This window comes from Neofelis nebulosa, chromosome 13 (assembly GCF_028018385.1).
Source record: "Neofelis nebulosa isolate mNeoNeb1 chromosome 13, mNeoNeb1.pri, whole genome shotgun sequence".
NCBI lineage: Eukaryota > Metazoa > Chordata > Mammalia > Carnivora > Felidae > Neofelis > Neofelis nebulosa.
Genome location: NC_080794.1, coordinates 39,184,124 through 39,200,951, shown reverse-complemented (window position 1 = coordinate 39,200,951; position 16,828 = coordinate 39,184,124). Strand labels below are relative to the sequence as shown.

At 38.4% G+C, this 16,828-nt stretch overlaps 1 protein-coding gene across 3 annotated transcripts in view; it reads right to left on the bottom strand.

Annotated features, from left to right (window-relative positions):
- Positions 1–16,746, bottom strand: part of ADK (adenosine kinase) — a 521,335-nt gene extending 504,589 nt beyond the window's left edge. Inside the window, exon 1 of one of the 3 annotated variants that reach the window (XM_058698391.1) lies at positions 16,640–16,746. In XM_058698391.1, the coding sequence (XP_058554374.1) occupies positions 16,640–16,704 (65 nt within the window). In that variant the 5' untranslated portion in view covers positions 16,705–16,746. The remainder of the gene's footprint in view (positions 1–16,639) is intronic. The other 2 variants (XM_058698396.1, XM_058698394.1) reach the window with 2 other exon arrangements.
- Positions 16,747–16,828: the final 82 nt, after the last annotated feature.

The following is a 16,828-nucleotide window of genomic DNA, read 5'->3' as shown; positions in this document are numbered from 1 at the left end:
GTCTGGATCTGCGCTGAGTGTGGAACCTGCTTAAGATTCTCTCTCTCACTCTCCCCCCTGCCCCTCCCCATTCGTGCTCTATTTCTCAAAAAAACAAAAAAACAAAAAACACCAAATTTTTCTCATTTTTCTTTCACTATAGATCTGGTATACGGTACTTACAAACAAGCTTTTTTTTTTTTTTTTTTTAAGATTTTACTTTTGGGGCGCTTGAGTGGCTCAGTCAGTTAAGCGTCCAACTTTAGCTCGGGTCAGATCTCACGGTTCATGAGTTCAAGCCCCACATCGGGCTCTGTGCTGAGCACTCAGAGCCTGGAGTCTAAGCCTGGAGTCTGCTTCTGATTCTGTGTCTCCCTCTCTCTGTCCCTCAGTCTCTCTCAAAAATAAATAAACATTTTTTTAAAAAGATCTTATTTTTGGGGCGCCTGGGTGGCGCAGTCGGTTAAGCGTCCGACTTCAGCCAGGTCACGATCTCGCGGTCTGTGAGTTCGAGCCCCGCGTCAGGCTCTGGGCTGATGGCTCGGAGCCTGGAGCCTGTTTCCGATTCTGTGTCTCCCTCTCTCTCTGCCCCTCCCCCGTTCATGCTCTGTCTCTCTCTGTCCCAAAAGTAAATTAAAAAAAAGTTGAAAAAAATAAAAAGATCTTATTTTTAAGTAATCTCTCTGCACAACATAGGGCTTGAACTCACAACCCTGAGACCAAGAGTCCTATGCTCCACTGACTGAGCCAGCCAAGTGCCTCGGAATTATTCATCATTAACTCAACAATTATCTACTGAGTACCTACTCAACTGCTCAAGACACTAGAAATTCAGCCACAATTAAGAACGTGAACTGCCCTTATATTCCAGTGAGGGGATATGGATGAATAATCAAACAAGAAATCAAATGATCATAAGTGCTATGCAGAGAATTAAAACCAGCAGATCAATGTAGAGAGAGGCTCCTTTAGATGGTCAGGGAAAGCTTCCAGCAGGAGAGAAATGAATGACAAGACAAAGACAGGTGGAGGCAGGCCATTACTGATAGCAGTAAAATGATCCCTAGACCAGCGTGAAAAAAGGCAAGGGAGAGAAGAAATGTTTGTGGTCAGAGCAAGAAGCAGATCATCTTAGCTTTTATGAGCCTAAGAAGTTTTGATTTTGTTATAAGCATGACAGGAAACCACTATAATTAAGTTTTAAATAGATGAGTAACATGATCTGATTTTGTTTTCAAAAATCACCCTTGGTTATTGTGTAGAGAATGGACTACAGGAGGAGTAATTAAGTTTTAAATAGATGAATAACATGATCTGATTTTGTTTTCAAAAATCACCCTTGGTTATTGTGTAGAGAATGGATTACATGAAAGCAGAAAGACCAAATTAGAAGCCTATTATAGTAATATAGATGACAAACAATAGTGGTGGACATAAAAGAAGATGGGCATTTTCAAGACAGAATGACAGGGCTTGCTGGTGGACTAGACATGAGAGACTAAGGAAAAAGAAAGAATCTAGAGCAACTCCTAGATTTTAGATCACACTGGGCAAATTTGGACTAAACTGGGTAAATGGTGCTGTTTATTGAGATAAATGGAGAAAGCACAAGATAAGCTCAGAAGACTGGAGCTCTTGGAGAAGTCAGGGTTGGAGATAGAGACTTGTGAAACATATTTTTCCTTCTAGTCTTTCTTACTCCATGGTGCCTACGGTTTTCTATTGATAGACTAAAAATAAATGTCCAGAATTGTATATGCAGTTTCATTTGAACACCACCACAAGAAACCATCCTTGGAGTCAAATGCTAGCAGCCATAGGTATACACATAAGTAGAATAAGAAGTAAAACTTCCTGAGTGCATAGTTTGTGGCAGACACCATGCTATCTATCTTTCAAGTACTATCCCATTTTACCTCTCAAATATCAGGAGATATTTTATTATTGTCATTTTACAGATAAGAAATTGAAGCTCAAAGAGTTAAATAACTTGCCCAAAGTCACACGTTACAAAACAGAAATCAAAACTCTAGTAGTTTGACTGCAGAACTGGGGCTCATTACCACTATACACAGTGTCACTAGAGTAAACCCAAAAGTCTGAGACTTTTATAAATATCCAAATTTTAGAACACCACACCGTGATTTCACCCACAAGATGCAGTGATTCAGTGAGTTTTCTGATTAGCTAGAGCACCATATGAAATATTTTCAGAAATTGCTTCCTTTGTTCCTATATATGCTTAAATAGATTGAGCAGCCAATGAATTGCCATTTTAATCTTTAATTTAACCAACACTAATTAAAGCCAAGAATCATTTCTTAGACCTCTTCATTTTTCAAAATTTCATTTCTGTCAAAATCACAAGAATGGTTTTTGACAAAAACATTTTTAACCACTCTGCAAGAACTTAGGGGTACACAAGGAGTAGCAAGTGGCTAAATTTACTACCAAGCTAAGTAAATCCCCCATCCTAGACATTCAGCTGTATGAATCTAATTTAGGCCTTATTGAGGCCTTGCTTATCAAAATCTTTCAAGACTCAGAAGTTGAAAACACAAATGTTCACAAAAGGTTCCAATGTAAAAATAAATTAACTTAGATAGCCCTTAGTACATTCTTTTTCTAAGTCCTAGTCCCTACCATTTTCTTTACAACAGTAAAAATAAATGTAGTCTCAAACTGAATATGCAGTTTTATCTGAAAAATGTCCTAAGAAATAATCATTTCTATTTGGTTGTTTTATAAATAATGGAACGAGTTTGTAATGTTTTCTTTTTAAGTTTTTTTTTTTAGTGTTTATTTAGTTTTGAGAGAGAGAGAGAGAGAGAGAGAGAGAGAGAACGTGAGCATGGGAGGGGCAGAGAGAAAGGGAGACACAGAATCTGAAGCAGGCTCCAGGCTCTGAGCTGTCAGCACAGAGCCCAGCGTGGGACTCGAACTCACTAAGCGTGAGATCATGACTTGAGTTGAAGTCTAACGCTTAACTGAGTCACCCAGGTGCCCCTCTAACCTTTTCTTTTATTCAATGTTTTTGTTTTCTTTACTGAAGGGGGGTGGCAAACAGAAGCAGATTTCTCACTCATTCTGGTTTCAACAAAAACATAAGAACCTCAAACTGCCTGTATGTGAAGGGAGTTATTAAATCCAAATGTAATCTTTAGGCATTGTAAGAAGGCAGCTCCTTTTGCATGCCAAACAGACATTTTAGGAAGTATTAGGTAGCAAAATTAAGACTTCACAGAAATTTTTGAACCTTGAATCATTTCTTTTTTTTTTTAATTTTTTTAATGTTTATTTATTATTGAGAGACAGAGAGAGCGAGTGAGCAGGGGAGGGGCAGAGGGAGGAGGAGACACAGAATCTGAAGCAGGCTCCAGGCTCCAGGCTCCGAGCTGTCAGCACAGAGCCCAATGCGGGACTCGAACTCACAAACCATGAGATCACGACCTGAGTCAAAGTCGGACACTTAACCGACTGAGCCACCCAGGCGCCCCTAAATCATTTCTCCAAAAACCTAAAATAATCAGTATTCCGTGGAAAAATAATATACATAAATTCTGAACTTTGAAACAAAAATAGACATAATATTTCCCAATGGGGAGGAGAAGACTATTAGAGTAATCATCTTTCAAAGGGCAATAACAGATTAAAAGCTTGGAAATATAATTCAGTCATGTTTTTCAAAATTACTTTACCATAATTGTGGCAGATTAAAAATGGCCTCAATTTCTTGGAGACAAAAGTCTATGCCCCCTCCCCTTGAATTTTACCCTAGAACTTTTTGACCAATAGGGTATATGAAGTGATGCTATAACAGATTCCAGACTAGCCTTAAGAGGACTGCCAGTTCCTGTCTTGGTCTCTTAAAGCCCTGAACTGCCAGGTAAGAAGCCCAACAAAGAGGTTGAAGAAACCACATGGAGAGGATCACAAACTACACAGAGAGGTAGAGAAGCAGGTTGAGCCAAGCTTTCCAGCCATCTTCAATGAAGCATCAAGCATGTAAGGACAAACTGAACACTCCAGACCAGACCTGTGGTCAGCTAAATACCCTCCAAGTGATCCTAGTCGGTACCACATGGAGCAGAAGAGTCAACCAGTCAAACCATGTCTGAATTCCCAACCCACAAAATCATGAACTCATAAAATGGTTGTTATTTTAAGCCACTAAATTTTGGGATAAAAAGCCACACTCACTGTGAAAAATACATTTTGCATTGCAACCTAATATACTATACTTATACCTAAATGAACAATGTTTCACAAAGCAATACTTAACACTTACCATATTCAATGCACTGATACTTTCTATTCTGTTTTCCTTTTATAAAATACCAGTTATGCTACAACTAAATTGATTCATGATGTAGTTTGAAAAGCATTTTTAATTTATACTACTAACTTCACAGGTACATACACAAAGCTAAACAAAAACCTTATTAGGACCCAGTTCATAACAAGAAGTTTCTCACAAACTCACACAGTTCAGGGCTGAGTGAAAAGCTGAAAAGATGAGGTGTCTGAGGCTGGGGATTATACAGAAATCAGAAATAGCTAAGAGGAATTGAGCCTTTCTCTTTTTTATCACTTCCTCTTACCTCCCCCTTCCTATTCACAGAGCTATATTTCCCTCCCCCACTTTCTTTTTTCTATGATTATCAAGCATTATGGAATTGAGGTTTTAAATATTATATGAATTTAATGAAATGTTGTAGTCCTATTCTTAAAAGTAGGTTAACTGAACGTTTCATCATTTCTATTAAAAGGTTGCTTTTTATTATTATTATTTGTATGAGATCCAAGGCTAATTATGACTATAGGTGATATTTAATGAAAAAAAATTCTCATCATTGCCATCTCAGATCTGGTAGAACATTTTCACAGGATTTGAAATTACTAATAGTATTAAAAGATTAACAGCTTTTCAGACGATTACTAGTAATTGTTTCATTTATAATATAGGAATACTTTTTGAAACAAAGGGTGTGCTTAATTTTTTAGTCATACAAATCACTGTTGATTCCTGTTGTTGTTTATATAGTATCTGAATATTATAGCTAATTATTAAAAATCTTTAATAAGACAGATTCAGGTTTGAATCCTATCTCTGACACTCACTGTGTAATCTTGGGCATATATTACACTTTCTAAACAATAAGTTACTTCATATTATTATAATAATTAATAACATTTGGGACATAAGATTCAAATTATTAATATCAGGGGAAAGTCTAAAATCTGCAAAGTAAATTAAAACTTATTAGAAATTGTTCTCTTAACTGGAACAGTTTAATTCTTAAACATAAGCAAAATTGGGTTTGCTCAAGGCTTTTTAATTGGAAATCTGCTCAAAAGTCAAGTTCAATGAGTTAACCAACTGAAGTATATTCCACAAGGGAATACAGTATTATTTACTCTTGGGGTTTGGGGGGAAGGGCTACATATGTTTTGTTAATAAGAGAACTTGAAAGACAAAAATTAAACAAGATTACTAAACACAGTGCCACCGAGTTTCTTTAAATAGTGTGATTATCTAGGACACACAGAATTCACTTTGACAAGTTCTCAATTTGTATCTTCATAAATGTAATATAAACAGCAGGAAATGTGAGTTGTAGGTCCTGGGTGTGAACTGAGAGCTCACTAATTAGGGAGTCTTAACCTCTCTGGGTCTATTTCCTCAGTTGAAGACAATTATCTGGTGCCCTTCCTGTGAGGATCAGTAAGAAAAGGCAAGTGAGAGCACATGATATAATCCTTAAATATGTTATTTTATCTCAAAAGGAACAAACTTCAAAGAAAACAGGCACTTCGTTTCTTGTTCTGGAGGGTAAATACAATGGGAAGTTATAGGACTTGGGATCAAATCTCAACTCAAATACTTAATTGCTTTAAGTAACTAGCTGTGTTACCTGACTGATACCACTTAATCTCTTTGGGCTTCAATTCTCTCCTCTACTATGTAAATATTAGACTGATTTTAAGGCACTAACAATCTAACAGTTCTAAAATATGTTCAAAAGTTTCTAAAAATCACATGAAATTGTAAATTACAATTTCAAAGGCACAACTTGGCTGAAATATGCTATTGTTTTCACACCCCAACTCCACAATTTGCAGAAAACCTCAGCTCTGTGAGGTCCCACCCCACCAGAGAATTCGCACCCAGTCATCTCCTCCCACCCCTGTTCCTACCCCCACTCCCGCCAGCATTTCCCAGCAGTCTTTGGAAAAACTGCTCAAAAGGAATGGCTAGACAGCTTGCTTATGAGTATACAGATCTGTTTTATAAGTGTAAAGATTCAACATCTAGGCCAACAAATCATTTAAGGAGCTCTGGCTTGGACTTGATATCTACCGGATATTAACAAATCTTCTCAGGAATGTAGTTTATTCAAGCTTCACATAAGTCAAAGGTCTCGTCTGTGTGTGTGTGTGTGTGTGTGTGTGTGTGTGTGTGCGAGTGTTTCCATTAGTAGAAAAATGTACTCCTCTTCCCTTATTTGTGCTGAACCTAGGGGAGGAATAGTGCACACACAGGGGAAATGGGTGCTAAAGAAGGAATTGCTGCCTAATGGAGGAGGGTAGACCAAGATAACTAAAGATCTGTGAGTTTAAGTCTAGAAATGTATGTATTTCTCTATACAGCACCCTTACAACATTCAAACACAGGTTTGTATTCCCCACCCCAAAAAAAGACAAATCTTTTCCTTTCTTTTTTTACTAAAATACTATTTTTAATACTAAACATTGAATATTACTTACTGAATAAAATAATGTAACTATGGGGGCAGCTGGGTGGCTCAGTCAGTCTCAATCAGACTCTTGATTTCAGCTCAGATAATGATTTTGCAGTTCTGGAGTTCTAGACCCATATTGGGCTCTGAGCTGACAGTGCAGAGCCTGCTTGGGATTCTCCCTCTCTCCCCTCTCTCTCCGCACTTCCTCTGATCACTCTCTCAAAACACAAAAATTAAAAAATTAAAAAACTTTAAATAATGTAATTGTAATTGTTTTATTGTACTATTTCAAATCTAAACCACCCAGTTCTATACATTTGGGTAAGCAACGGCTAAGTAAAACAAACAAGTAGAATTTTGTCAGTATACTTTCATATGCATCAACAAGCCATCTGTACTAGAGTCACTTCATCTTGAGTGTGTAAGAACAGAGACATAACCCAGGGTGTAAGCCTGCATCACTTCTACAGCTTAACAGCTTTAATCTTCAACAAAACTAAACTAAAAATGATAACTATGGTTTCATCTCCATTTAGGAAAAACAATTTCTGAAAAACTCTATTTTAGGAGGAACCTAAGACTACCCTCAGTCATGCCTACAAAACAAGAAAATGTTCAAATTTCTCATGTGATTAACTTCAAAGACAACACATTTGAACTGTTTATTTTTAAAGGAAATAATTTTCTTGTATTTCAACTTGTTTACTCAAAAACTTACATGGTTTTTCAGACTTCAGCTCTAGGGCTCAAAGAGTAAAACAGTTTATTGCTATATCAAGCCTAAAGGAATTTGAGAAAACCAAGACATCTGAATTTGATTCTTCAGCTATATTTTGTTTCCAAGTGACCCCTCTTGGATGAGTCAACAGAGACAGATTCCTTTAAAAGACCATTTTGTCGTATTATCCATTGGTTACACAGCATATTATGTTACACAGTACCCTACAAAATTAAGAACAGTATTGCTAATCCTCAACGTTTTTAGAGTTCTAATTACATTGCAAATAGGGTCACTAATTAAGGACTTGCTAACCCACAGGAAAAAGATTAATTATTCTGATAGGTCACTGAGATCTTTTTTGTAAATGCACTCTTTCAGAAAATGTATTCCTCCACCAAATAAGCAATTTTATATTTAAAAAACAAAACACTGGGGGCGCCTGGGTGGCTTGGTCGGTTAAGCGTCCAACTTCGGCTCAGGTCATGATCTCACGGTCCGTGAGTCCGAGCCCCGCGTCAGGCTCTGTGCTGACAGCTCAGAGCCTGGAGCCTGTTTCAGATTCTGTGTCTCCCTCTCTCTCTGCTCCTCCCCTGTTCATGCTCTGTCTCTCTCTGTCTCAAAAATGAATAAACGTTTAAAAAAAAAATTTTTTTTTAATAAAAAAGAAAACACTGACCACAGGGCCTTAATAAAATGTTTACATAGAAGTATATTTACTTCTGAAGGAATTTTCCCCATAGACAAATGCTGTACATATTTTCTTATTCTATTCTAGAAAAGACACTGAAATCAGCATGCACACAATGAAAGCCAAAATGCAAATGGAAACTCACATGTTCAGATGTTCTTATGCTGAAAGCTAATTACATTGCTTTCTAAATGAACACAAATCATAGGAGGCCACAAGTACAAACAATTCAAGCAAAAACATCAGAAATAAAACATGTAAGCGAAAGTAACAACTTTAAATCTGCTTTGGAAAATATTCAAAAAGTATCTTTTCAAGTGGCATGTGAAACTTCAGTGTGTAAAGACCACTTCAGTGAAATAAGCCTTCTAAATCTTGAGATCCAAAAGTTGAAGAAAAATCTTTACTTCAGTCAGTATTTTACAGGAAGAAAAGACTAATAACTTAATGACATGACCAGTATTTTTTTTTTTTATAACGTTTATTCATTTTTGAGAGACAGAGCATGAGCAGGGAAGGGGCAGAGAGAGAGGGAGACACAGAATCCGAAGCAGGCTCCAGGCTCTGAGCAGTCAGCACAGAGCTCGACGCCGGGCTCCAACTCACGAACTGCAAGATCATGACCTGAGCTGGAGTCAGACGCTCAACCGACTGAGCCACCCAGGCGCCCCATGACATACATGACCAGTATTATGGTAGGGCTAAACAAAAGAGATCTTTGAAATACTTAAAATCATAGATGTGTTGCATGGGAACCTCAGGAAAAATGCAGCAACTGATAAGAAATTCATGTTTCTGCACAATAGCAAAGTTTTAAAACCAATTTAAAATTTTAATAAAGGTCCACAATCCTTTTATTGAATTTTTTGGGCAAGATATGTTTTGGGGCCACAATTTTATGAGATTCTAAATTTTATGGCTTTTAGGAAGATAATATACTGTATGTACTATGTACTTTGTAAACCACCCACAGTTTCATCAAGCATGTCATTAACAAACTTAATATTTCTACAACAAAACATATACAGTTGTATAAGGCAGATAAATATTACAGAGAGCCTCATATCAAGTTGTGCTGCCAAATTAACTTTTAAAAAAATTAACTTCTTAAAAAATGTTAAAACTTCCAGTTTTCAGAGCTTTTGGGATTTCAGAAATATAGACAAAAAGATTACAACCTGTAATAAAACCATTATACTCCTTATTTTATAAAGTTTCAGATTTACTTAGTATCTCAGAGTTCCATTCTGTAATGGGGATATCTAGCTACTCAGCACCCACCCAAAATATGTATTCAGTGCACATCAAGTTTCTCCAGCTTAAAATGCAGAGTCCTAATATACACGTGCAGTGTAAAAAAGTTGGAAATACAAAAAAAATAAATAAATACACAAAAATAACCCACAATGTTTCCACAGAGATAACAGCTATTAAATTTTGGATGTTGTTGGGGTGCCTGGGTGACTCAGTTCGGTTGAGTGTCCAACTTCAGCTCAGGTCATGATCTTGCAGTTCATGAGTTCAAACCCCATTTCGGGCTCTGTGCTGACAGCTCTGAGCCTGGAGCCTGCTTCAGATTCTGTGTCTCCCTCTCTCTCTCTGCCCCTCCCCCACTCGTGCTCTGTCTCTCTCACTCTCAAAAATAAATGAACATTAAAAAAAATTGGGGATGTTGTCTAAATTGTCTGATTCTTTCTATACACATTAATAATTAGGATCAAATCTCCATAATTTTAGTGTGGATTTTTGTTTTTATCTTACTATGGACCTGGAATACCCTTTCAACCTGAGGATGCTGGTCCTAAAGTCTGGAAAATTGTCAGCCATCATTTCTTCTAATATATCTTCTCCACCATTCACACTATTTCCTCTTTCTGGAAAACCCAGTTAGATGTTAAGTTGTTGCCTCTCAATTGATATTTGTATCTCTTAATTCCTTTTTATTTCTCTATTTTACATCTGAGTGAATTACTCAGTACTATCTTCCAATTCACTAATTTTCCCTTCAAATATGTTTGGTCTAGAGTTTGATCAACCTATTTTTTGTTTTAACTTCAATAACTCCATTTATTCTTTTACATAGCTATTTATTTCATATCTATTAATTTTTGATTCATAACATGTTTTTGATAGTGGGGAAATTACAATTCCCAATTCTGAGCCATCTGGCAGCTCAGCCATCTCTGTGCCGCCACTTTAGGTCCACAGCTTTTTAAAGCAACAGCGAGGAGTAAAGGCACTCAGCCTTCTTTTCGTCCAGGCCCAGCCCAGCTCCCAGTTTCATCCACTTTATGACACCACTTCCCCTACACAATTATTTCCATCAGCTCATGAACCCAGAGTCTAATTGTATACTTCCTTCCCGTTTTAGTCCCTGCATATGTTTATCTTGCTCTTGAATACAGCTGTATCTGTTTTCTTTTTAAATTTTGTAATTGCTGCATTTGGAGCAGAGAGTCAACAGTAGGATAAACAATACCATAACAGCTAACATTTATTGTATACTTATGGACTGACAATTTTATATTTATTTTCTCATATAATCCTCTTAACAATGTTTTGAAGTAGGTACTATTATTATACCCATTTCATAGGTGAGAAAACAGGCACAAGGCCAGTTAGCAACTGTTCCAAGATCACCAGCTAATAAGGACCAAGAGTCAAACCAGATATCAGATTCCAGAGACCATGCTCTTAATCACTATACTGCCTTCCATCCCGATCAAAATGCACTTTATAATTCTGATTCTCTCTTTCTCTCTCTCTCTCCCCCTCTCTCATTCCACCTAACTGTGAACATTTTGCACACAGGCAGCATCTTAAGTGACGGAAGGGAAGTGGAGCTGTATTCCAGGTAGAAAGTAGTATATCAGCCTTATATTTTATTTAGTGTTATTCAGCCTAGGCCTATACCTAAAATCAGAAACACGGTTTTCAATGCCTATCTTTTTTCATAGAGCCCTTCCCACTTTCCCTGAGCTCTAAGCATTTCCCATGTGCCTGCCCCTAGACAGCCAGGACCATCCATGCAGGCTTGCCCCTGCTCTCTCTCCACCTCCCTCACTCTGTCCTAGTATATAATGCCCAGGAAAGCACCTTATTAGGACATTCATACAAAGTACCTCAGAAGACTTTTGTTTTCCATTTTCCTTCATAGCCCAAAGCCTTAATCTTAAAGGATTACATTTGTGAATATAAGTGAACAGCATGCAGTATAATCCAAAAAAGAGCCATCTTCAATTTTAGGCTGCATTATTAAAAATATAAAGTCTAAAAAAGCGAAGGTTATCAGTGCCACTCTATACTGTGCTAATAATTCATTCAACAAACATTAATTGAATCACTCCTAAGGACTAGGCACTGTGCAACACACTAAGGACGTACAAATCACCCTTTCTCTTTGCCAGTCTGCATATATTTTCTTCATTTAATCCTCCCAACAGAACGCTCCTAGAACAGTGTGCTCAGTTTGTAAACTAATCTTCCAGAGAATTTTCTGAAAGAGAAAAAAATGTGTTTTAGAAGAAGGGTTATTAAAACTATTACTTGGTCACCTAAGATACTTAGCCTTTTCTCCCTATATTTACTATCCAATTTTTAAAACACAGGGTCCTTAGTAAGGCAGGACACAGAGGGAAAGAATAAAAGGAATCCATGGAAGTGAAATGGTTAGGAAGCAATAATTTGAGAAAAGCTCAATATTTGCTGATTGGAGAATTGCAGTTTGTTTTCTTTTTAATGTTACTAAAAGTCATGACCTGGAACAATCTTTAATTGCTAATGTCAGCGGGTTATGATGTTGGCTCTTAGGATTCAACCCTTCCTAACATCAACTTCAGAAATTACAAATATTTGCTATGATGAATAAGTACAGCTATGTCTCAAGAAGATTAGGAAGAACTTGACACCGGAGGTGGAGAGACTAGTTAGGAAGCCAACAAATGTAAGCAAGATAAAGTCTACACTTGAGCTGTGGCAGCAGGAATGGAAAAGGAAAGGTGTTTATGAGACATTACTGAAGAAGAAAAGATCAACTTTGATAATCATATGTGGATGGAAAATGAAGCAAATACCTAGGTTCCAAACTGTGGAGAAAGAATTAGTAATGCCATTAACAGATGTAGGAGCCATGTTAAGAAGGTGCACATTTAGGACAAGACACAGATTTAGCTTGATATACATGACTTTCAAGAGCCAGCAAGACACTCAGAAGGAGATATTCAGCAGATAGTTAAAATTAGGGTCTGACAACTTAAGGACTTAGCAATAGCAATATGATCCAGTACATGTCCAGTACAAAGTATGGATGCCCTCTACCTTCTGCTCCAGTCAGACCAAACCATCTGTAGTTCCCCTACAGAGGCAGCTCTCTCCCATCTCTACCTCCAAACAAACCTTCCTATAAAGCCAAGCCTACTTCATACCTGGTTAACTCCTTGTCATCTTTCAGAATGCTCAGGTATCATTTTCCCAACCCTTAACTCACTTCCCACCAGGAGGATGGTGCCTGGGTCTTACCTCTCTATATATTAGCACCTAATATTTAGTACCATTCCTAAAATAGCAGCCACTTAAAGACTGATTGGAAAAAAACAGACTTGGCACATGTTCAATAAGCTTTCAAAATAACAGGATCCTCTTAGAGATGACCACTAAAGAAATGAACTTGGATGAGATTTCCAAAGGAGAGAAAAGAAAATGAGTGGTCCTAAATATAGGTATTCATCGTGGAATATATTCAACTAGGGATCAGTTCCCAAAAATGGTTCTCAACTTCCTTCAGCCCCAAATACCTCATCGGTGACACAAGGAGTATTACCTACCTCACAGGCTGCTGGGAAGATTAAAGGAGATAGCATACATAAAGCACCTAGTATAATATCTGGCACTCAATTAATATTCCCTTCTGTTCCCCAACCCCACGTGAAAACATGTTAAAGCCTGCTTATTTCTCTGCAGCTTTATTAACTGCTACAACCGGACAAGCAATCCAACCTAGAAAAATAATGGATATTTGAAAAAGGGAAGCTAGACTTGTCAAATACTCTCCCTTAGAGTAGTCTTTTCAGTCTCAACACTATTGTTAATGTTATCTAGATAATTCTTTTTTGTTGTAGGGGGCTTCATATACATTGTAGGATGTTTAGCAGCATCCTTGAACTCTACTTAACTAGGTGTCAGTAGCACTCCATACCAAAAATGTTTCCAGACATTGCCAAATGTCCCTAAGAGGCAAAATTTCCCCTGGTTGAGAACTACTACCCCAGAGCTAACTGAAATTCTCAAAGTTCTAACTCTTCTCCCTGACACCTACAAACATACATCATACATTCGTTCCTCACTGTCTAATTCCACACATTAAATTGTGCTTAGGCTTTATAAGCCACTCTCCTGAAAAATTAACCAAAATGGGTAGCTAGCCTCTTAACTGTCAAACTAGTCATCATAGATAATGCATGCAATCCAACCAATCAGTGCATTATCACACTGCAACCCTTAAAACCAAATTAATATAAGTAGGAATAGCCAATCCCCAAAGGTCTTCACACAAAATTAAGAGATTTATCCAAGTACTCAAGTGTCTAATCTTTTAACTTCATGTCTACAAGTGGCACTAAATAGGTTATTATATAAAGTGAGTTTTTAGTTGCCTAAGGACTTGTACAATTTGGGGGTGGGTTTTTTTGTTTGTTTGTTTTTTAAAGTAAGCACTATGCCCAACATGGGGTTTGTACTCATGACGCTGAGATCAAAAGTCACATGCTGTACCAACTAAGCCAGCTAGGAGCCCAAGTACTTTCACAAGTTTTAAATAAACACAATGACATATAAGATACATTCAATATATTTAAGTAGGATGGGGGAGATGGGCTAAGTGGGCAAGAGGCATTAAGGAAGACACTTGTGGGGTTGAGGACTGGGTGTTATATGTAGGGGATGAATCACTGGATTCTACTCCTGAAATCATTATTGCACTATATGCTAACTAACTTGCATGTAAAATTTTTTTAAAAAATTTAAAAAAAAGAATTAAGTAGGAGACACCTATATATTGCAACAACACAAAAAGTTATGTACATTAACAAAAAAAATAAGCAAAAATAGAGAAACAAAAACTGAGTTAACAGTTCTCAAGGGTTTTTGGATAATTGCTTGAAGTTATAAGTATACAGCATGGTAATTAAGAGCACAAGCCTGGAATCAGACTACCTGGATTAAAATCCCAACCCCATCTCTTATTAGATAGGTGACTTTGATCAACTTACTTAATTTCTCTATGCCTGTTTCTTCCTTAGTAAAGGAATTATAGTATCTACCCTGTAAGGCTGTTGTGGGATTGAATGAGTTAAAACAGGTAAACTACTGAAACAGTGCCTGATACATATATACTAAATGTTAAATATTATTATTTATCATTGTTTTTAAGGCTGCATAGCAGACAGTAGTGTTTCTTGGGTGGCTATATAAAAGTTGACACTGGGGGCGCCTGGGTGGCTCAGTCTGTTAAGCATCTGACTTTGGCTCATGTCATGATCTCACTGTTTATAAGTTCGAGCCCCACATCAGCTCTGTGCTGACAGCTCAGAGCATGAAGCCTGCTTCAGATTCTGTGACCCTCTCTCTCTGCCCCTGCCCCACTCACTCTTGCTCTCTCTCTCTCTCTCTCAAATATTTTAAAAAATTAATTTAAAAAAAAGTTGACAATGGAATCAAACAATGGACTTGCATCCAGATACTCTGGATTCATATTTCAGTTCCTTAACTAATTATTTCATTTGGGCTTCAATCTCCTCACCTGCAAAATAGGCAAATGCCTTGAAAATGTGTCAGCATAACAGAAAAATCTAAGGACCATATGTTTAGTAGGATAGAAAGGAAAAGTTGCATCTGTCTTCCAATTTGGTAGAGGAAACTTTGTGAAGGAGGTACCTTTTAAAAAAATACTCTAGTAATGGACAGAGTAGGGAAAGCACATGCCCTTGAACCCAGCCAGGTAGATCTGATTCAAAAAGCCGATGCTTTTTTCAATCTATGGATTGAAAGCTTAACATAAAAAGAGAACATCCTGGGGCACCTAGGTAACTTAGTAAATTGGGCATCCGACTCTTGCTTTCCACTCAGATCATGATCTCACTGTTAGTGGGATCACTCAGGGGTCAGGCTCTGTGCTATTAGCGCAGAGCCTGCTTGGGATTGTCTCTCACTCTCTCTCTCTCAAAATAAATAAACATTTTTTTTTTTTTAATTGAGAACATCCTGAGTTGTCAAAAGAAAAAATAAGTTTATTTCTTTGCAAACTAATCCTTTGGGGGTAGTAGGAATACATTAAAAGCACTGGCAGAGGGATGCCTGGGTAGCTCACTGGGTTAAACATCAGACTTCCACTCAGGTCATGATCTCGCTGTTCTTGGGTTCGAGCCCCGCGGTGTCCGGCTCTGGGCTGACAGCTCAGAGCCTGGAGCCTGTTTCAGATTCTGTGTCTCCCTCTCTCTGCCCCTCCCCTGCTCGCATTCTGTCTCTCTCTGTCTCAAAAATAAACATTAAAAAAAATTTTTTTTTAAAGCACTGGCAGAGATATGGCCACCATCCATCCAAAACAGCGTGAAAACAGTATCAGGCCTCTAACTGACCTTCTCCTTTCATTTACAAATGCTTCATTCTTTTGGAGGTGAAGGATGATTTTGGAAAAAAATGAGACTTGTCTTGTATAATCAAGGAATATCCCAATAGTTTTAAAACAATTTGTCTATACTTACATATAAAAATCAATGTCTTCCATTAACATTTCAAAATCATCTAGGACTGTGCATGTTACACTTTATACTTATCAGGAAGGAATATTTTAACAAACAACATTTTATAAGTAAATTACAACATCATGTGAGGCAGGTGTTAGGGGCAAAACTATCTCCACTGCTGCCAAAAAGTAAAAAGAAAAATCAGTATTTCCTATCTATTCAGCCCAATACCGTCCCGCCAAGCCTGCAAAAGGTCTTCAAAGATGTCAACTTTCAGAGTGCGCACAAAAAAGAAAGGTCAAGGCGCCCTTCCGCGACACTACTAAAAATCCCTAAGAATTCTGTCTTTGCCCAAGGGTAGAGCAGTCGCTGGACCTCCTCCTCGTTATCACCCAGAAAATAGGAGGTGGCAGGGTTGGACTCTGCTCTGGACGAGTCAGGTCATCCAAAGTCCCACTAGCCCAGCCGGGGGGAGCTCCCACGTGGCGCCCGCAGCGTGCACCTAGCCAGATAGGTTCTCCCCGGCCAGTGTCCTGATTGGCCAAGAGCAGCCGGAGCCGCTCCGGAGCAGGCGGCGACTCGGCCAAACTGGGCGGGCGCGGGGCAAAGGGTCGCAGCCTGGCGGGCAGCTCCGTAAACTGCCGATCGTGTGCTTTGGCCCCAAGCCGACAGCGAGGACACCATTCGGCTCCAGGGCCGTGAAACCCTACGTGGGCCCTGGTTAGCTGCAGACGCCGTCACCCTCCACCCTATGTCGAGGAGCGCTCACCTCAGCGCTCGCGGCGCCTCCACCTTCAGCTTTTTGGGCTTCGGCTCCTCCTCGGTCGCAGCCATCTTCGAACTCCCACCCCTTCTGCTCTCTGGCCCCACCTCCCTTATCTCATCACCGCCCCTTTCTCCCCGAACCCCGCCTCTCCTGACTCTTTCCACTCGGTGTCTCTTCCTTCCACAGCCATTG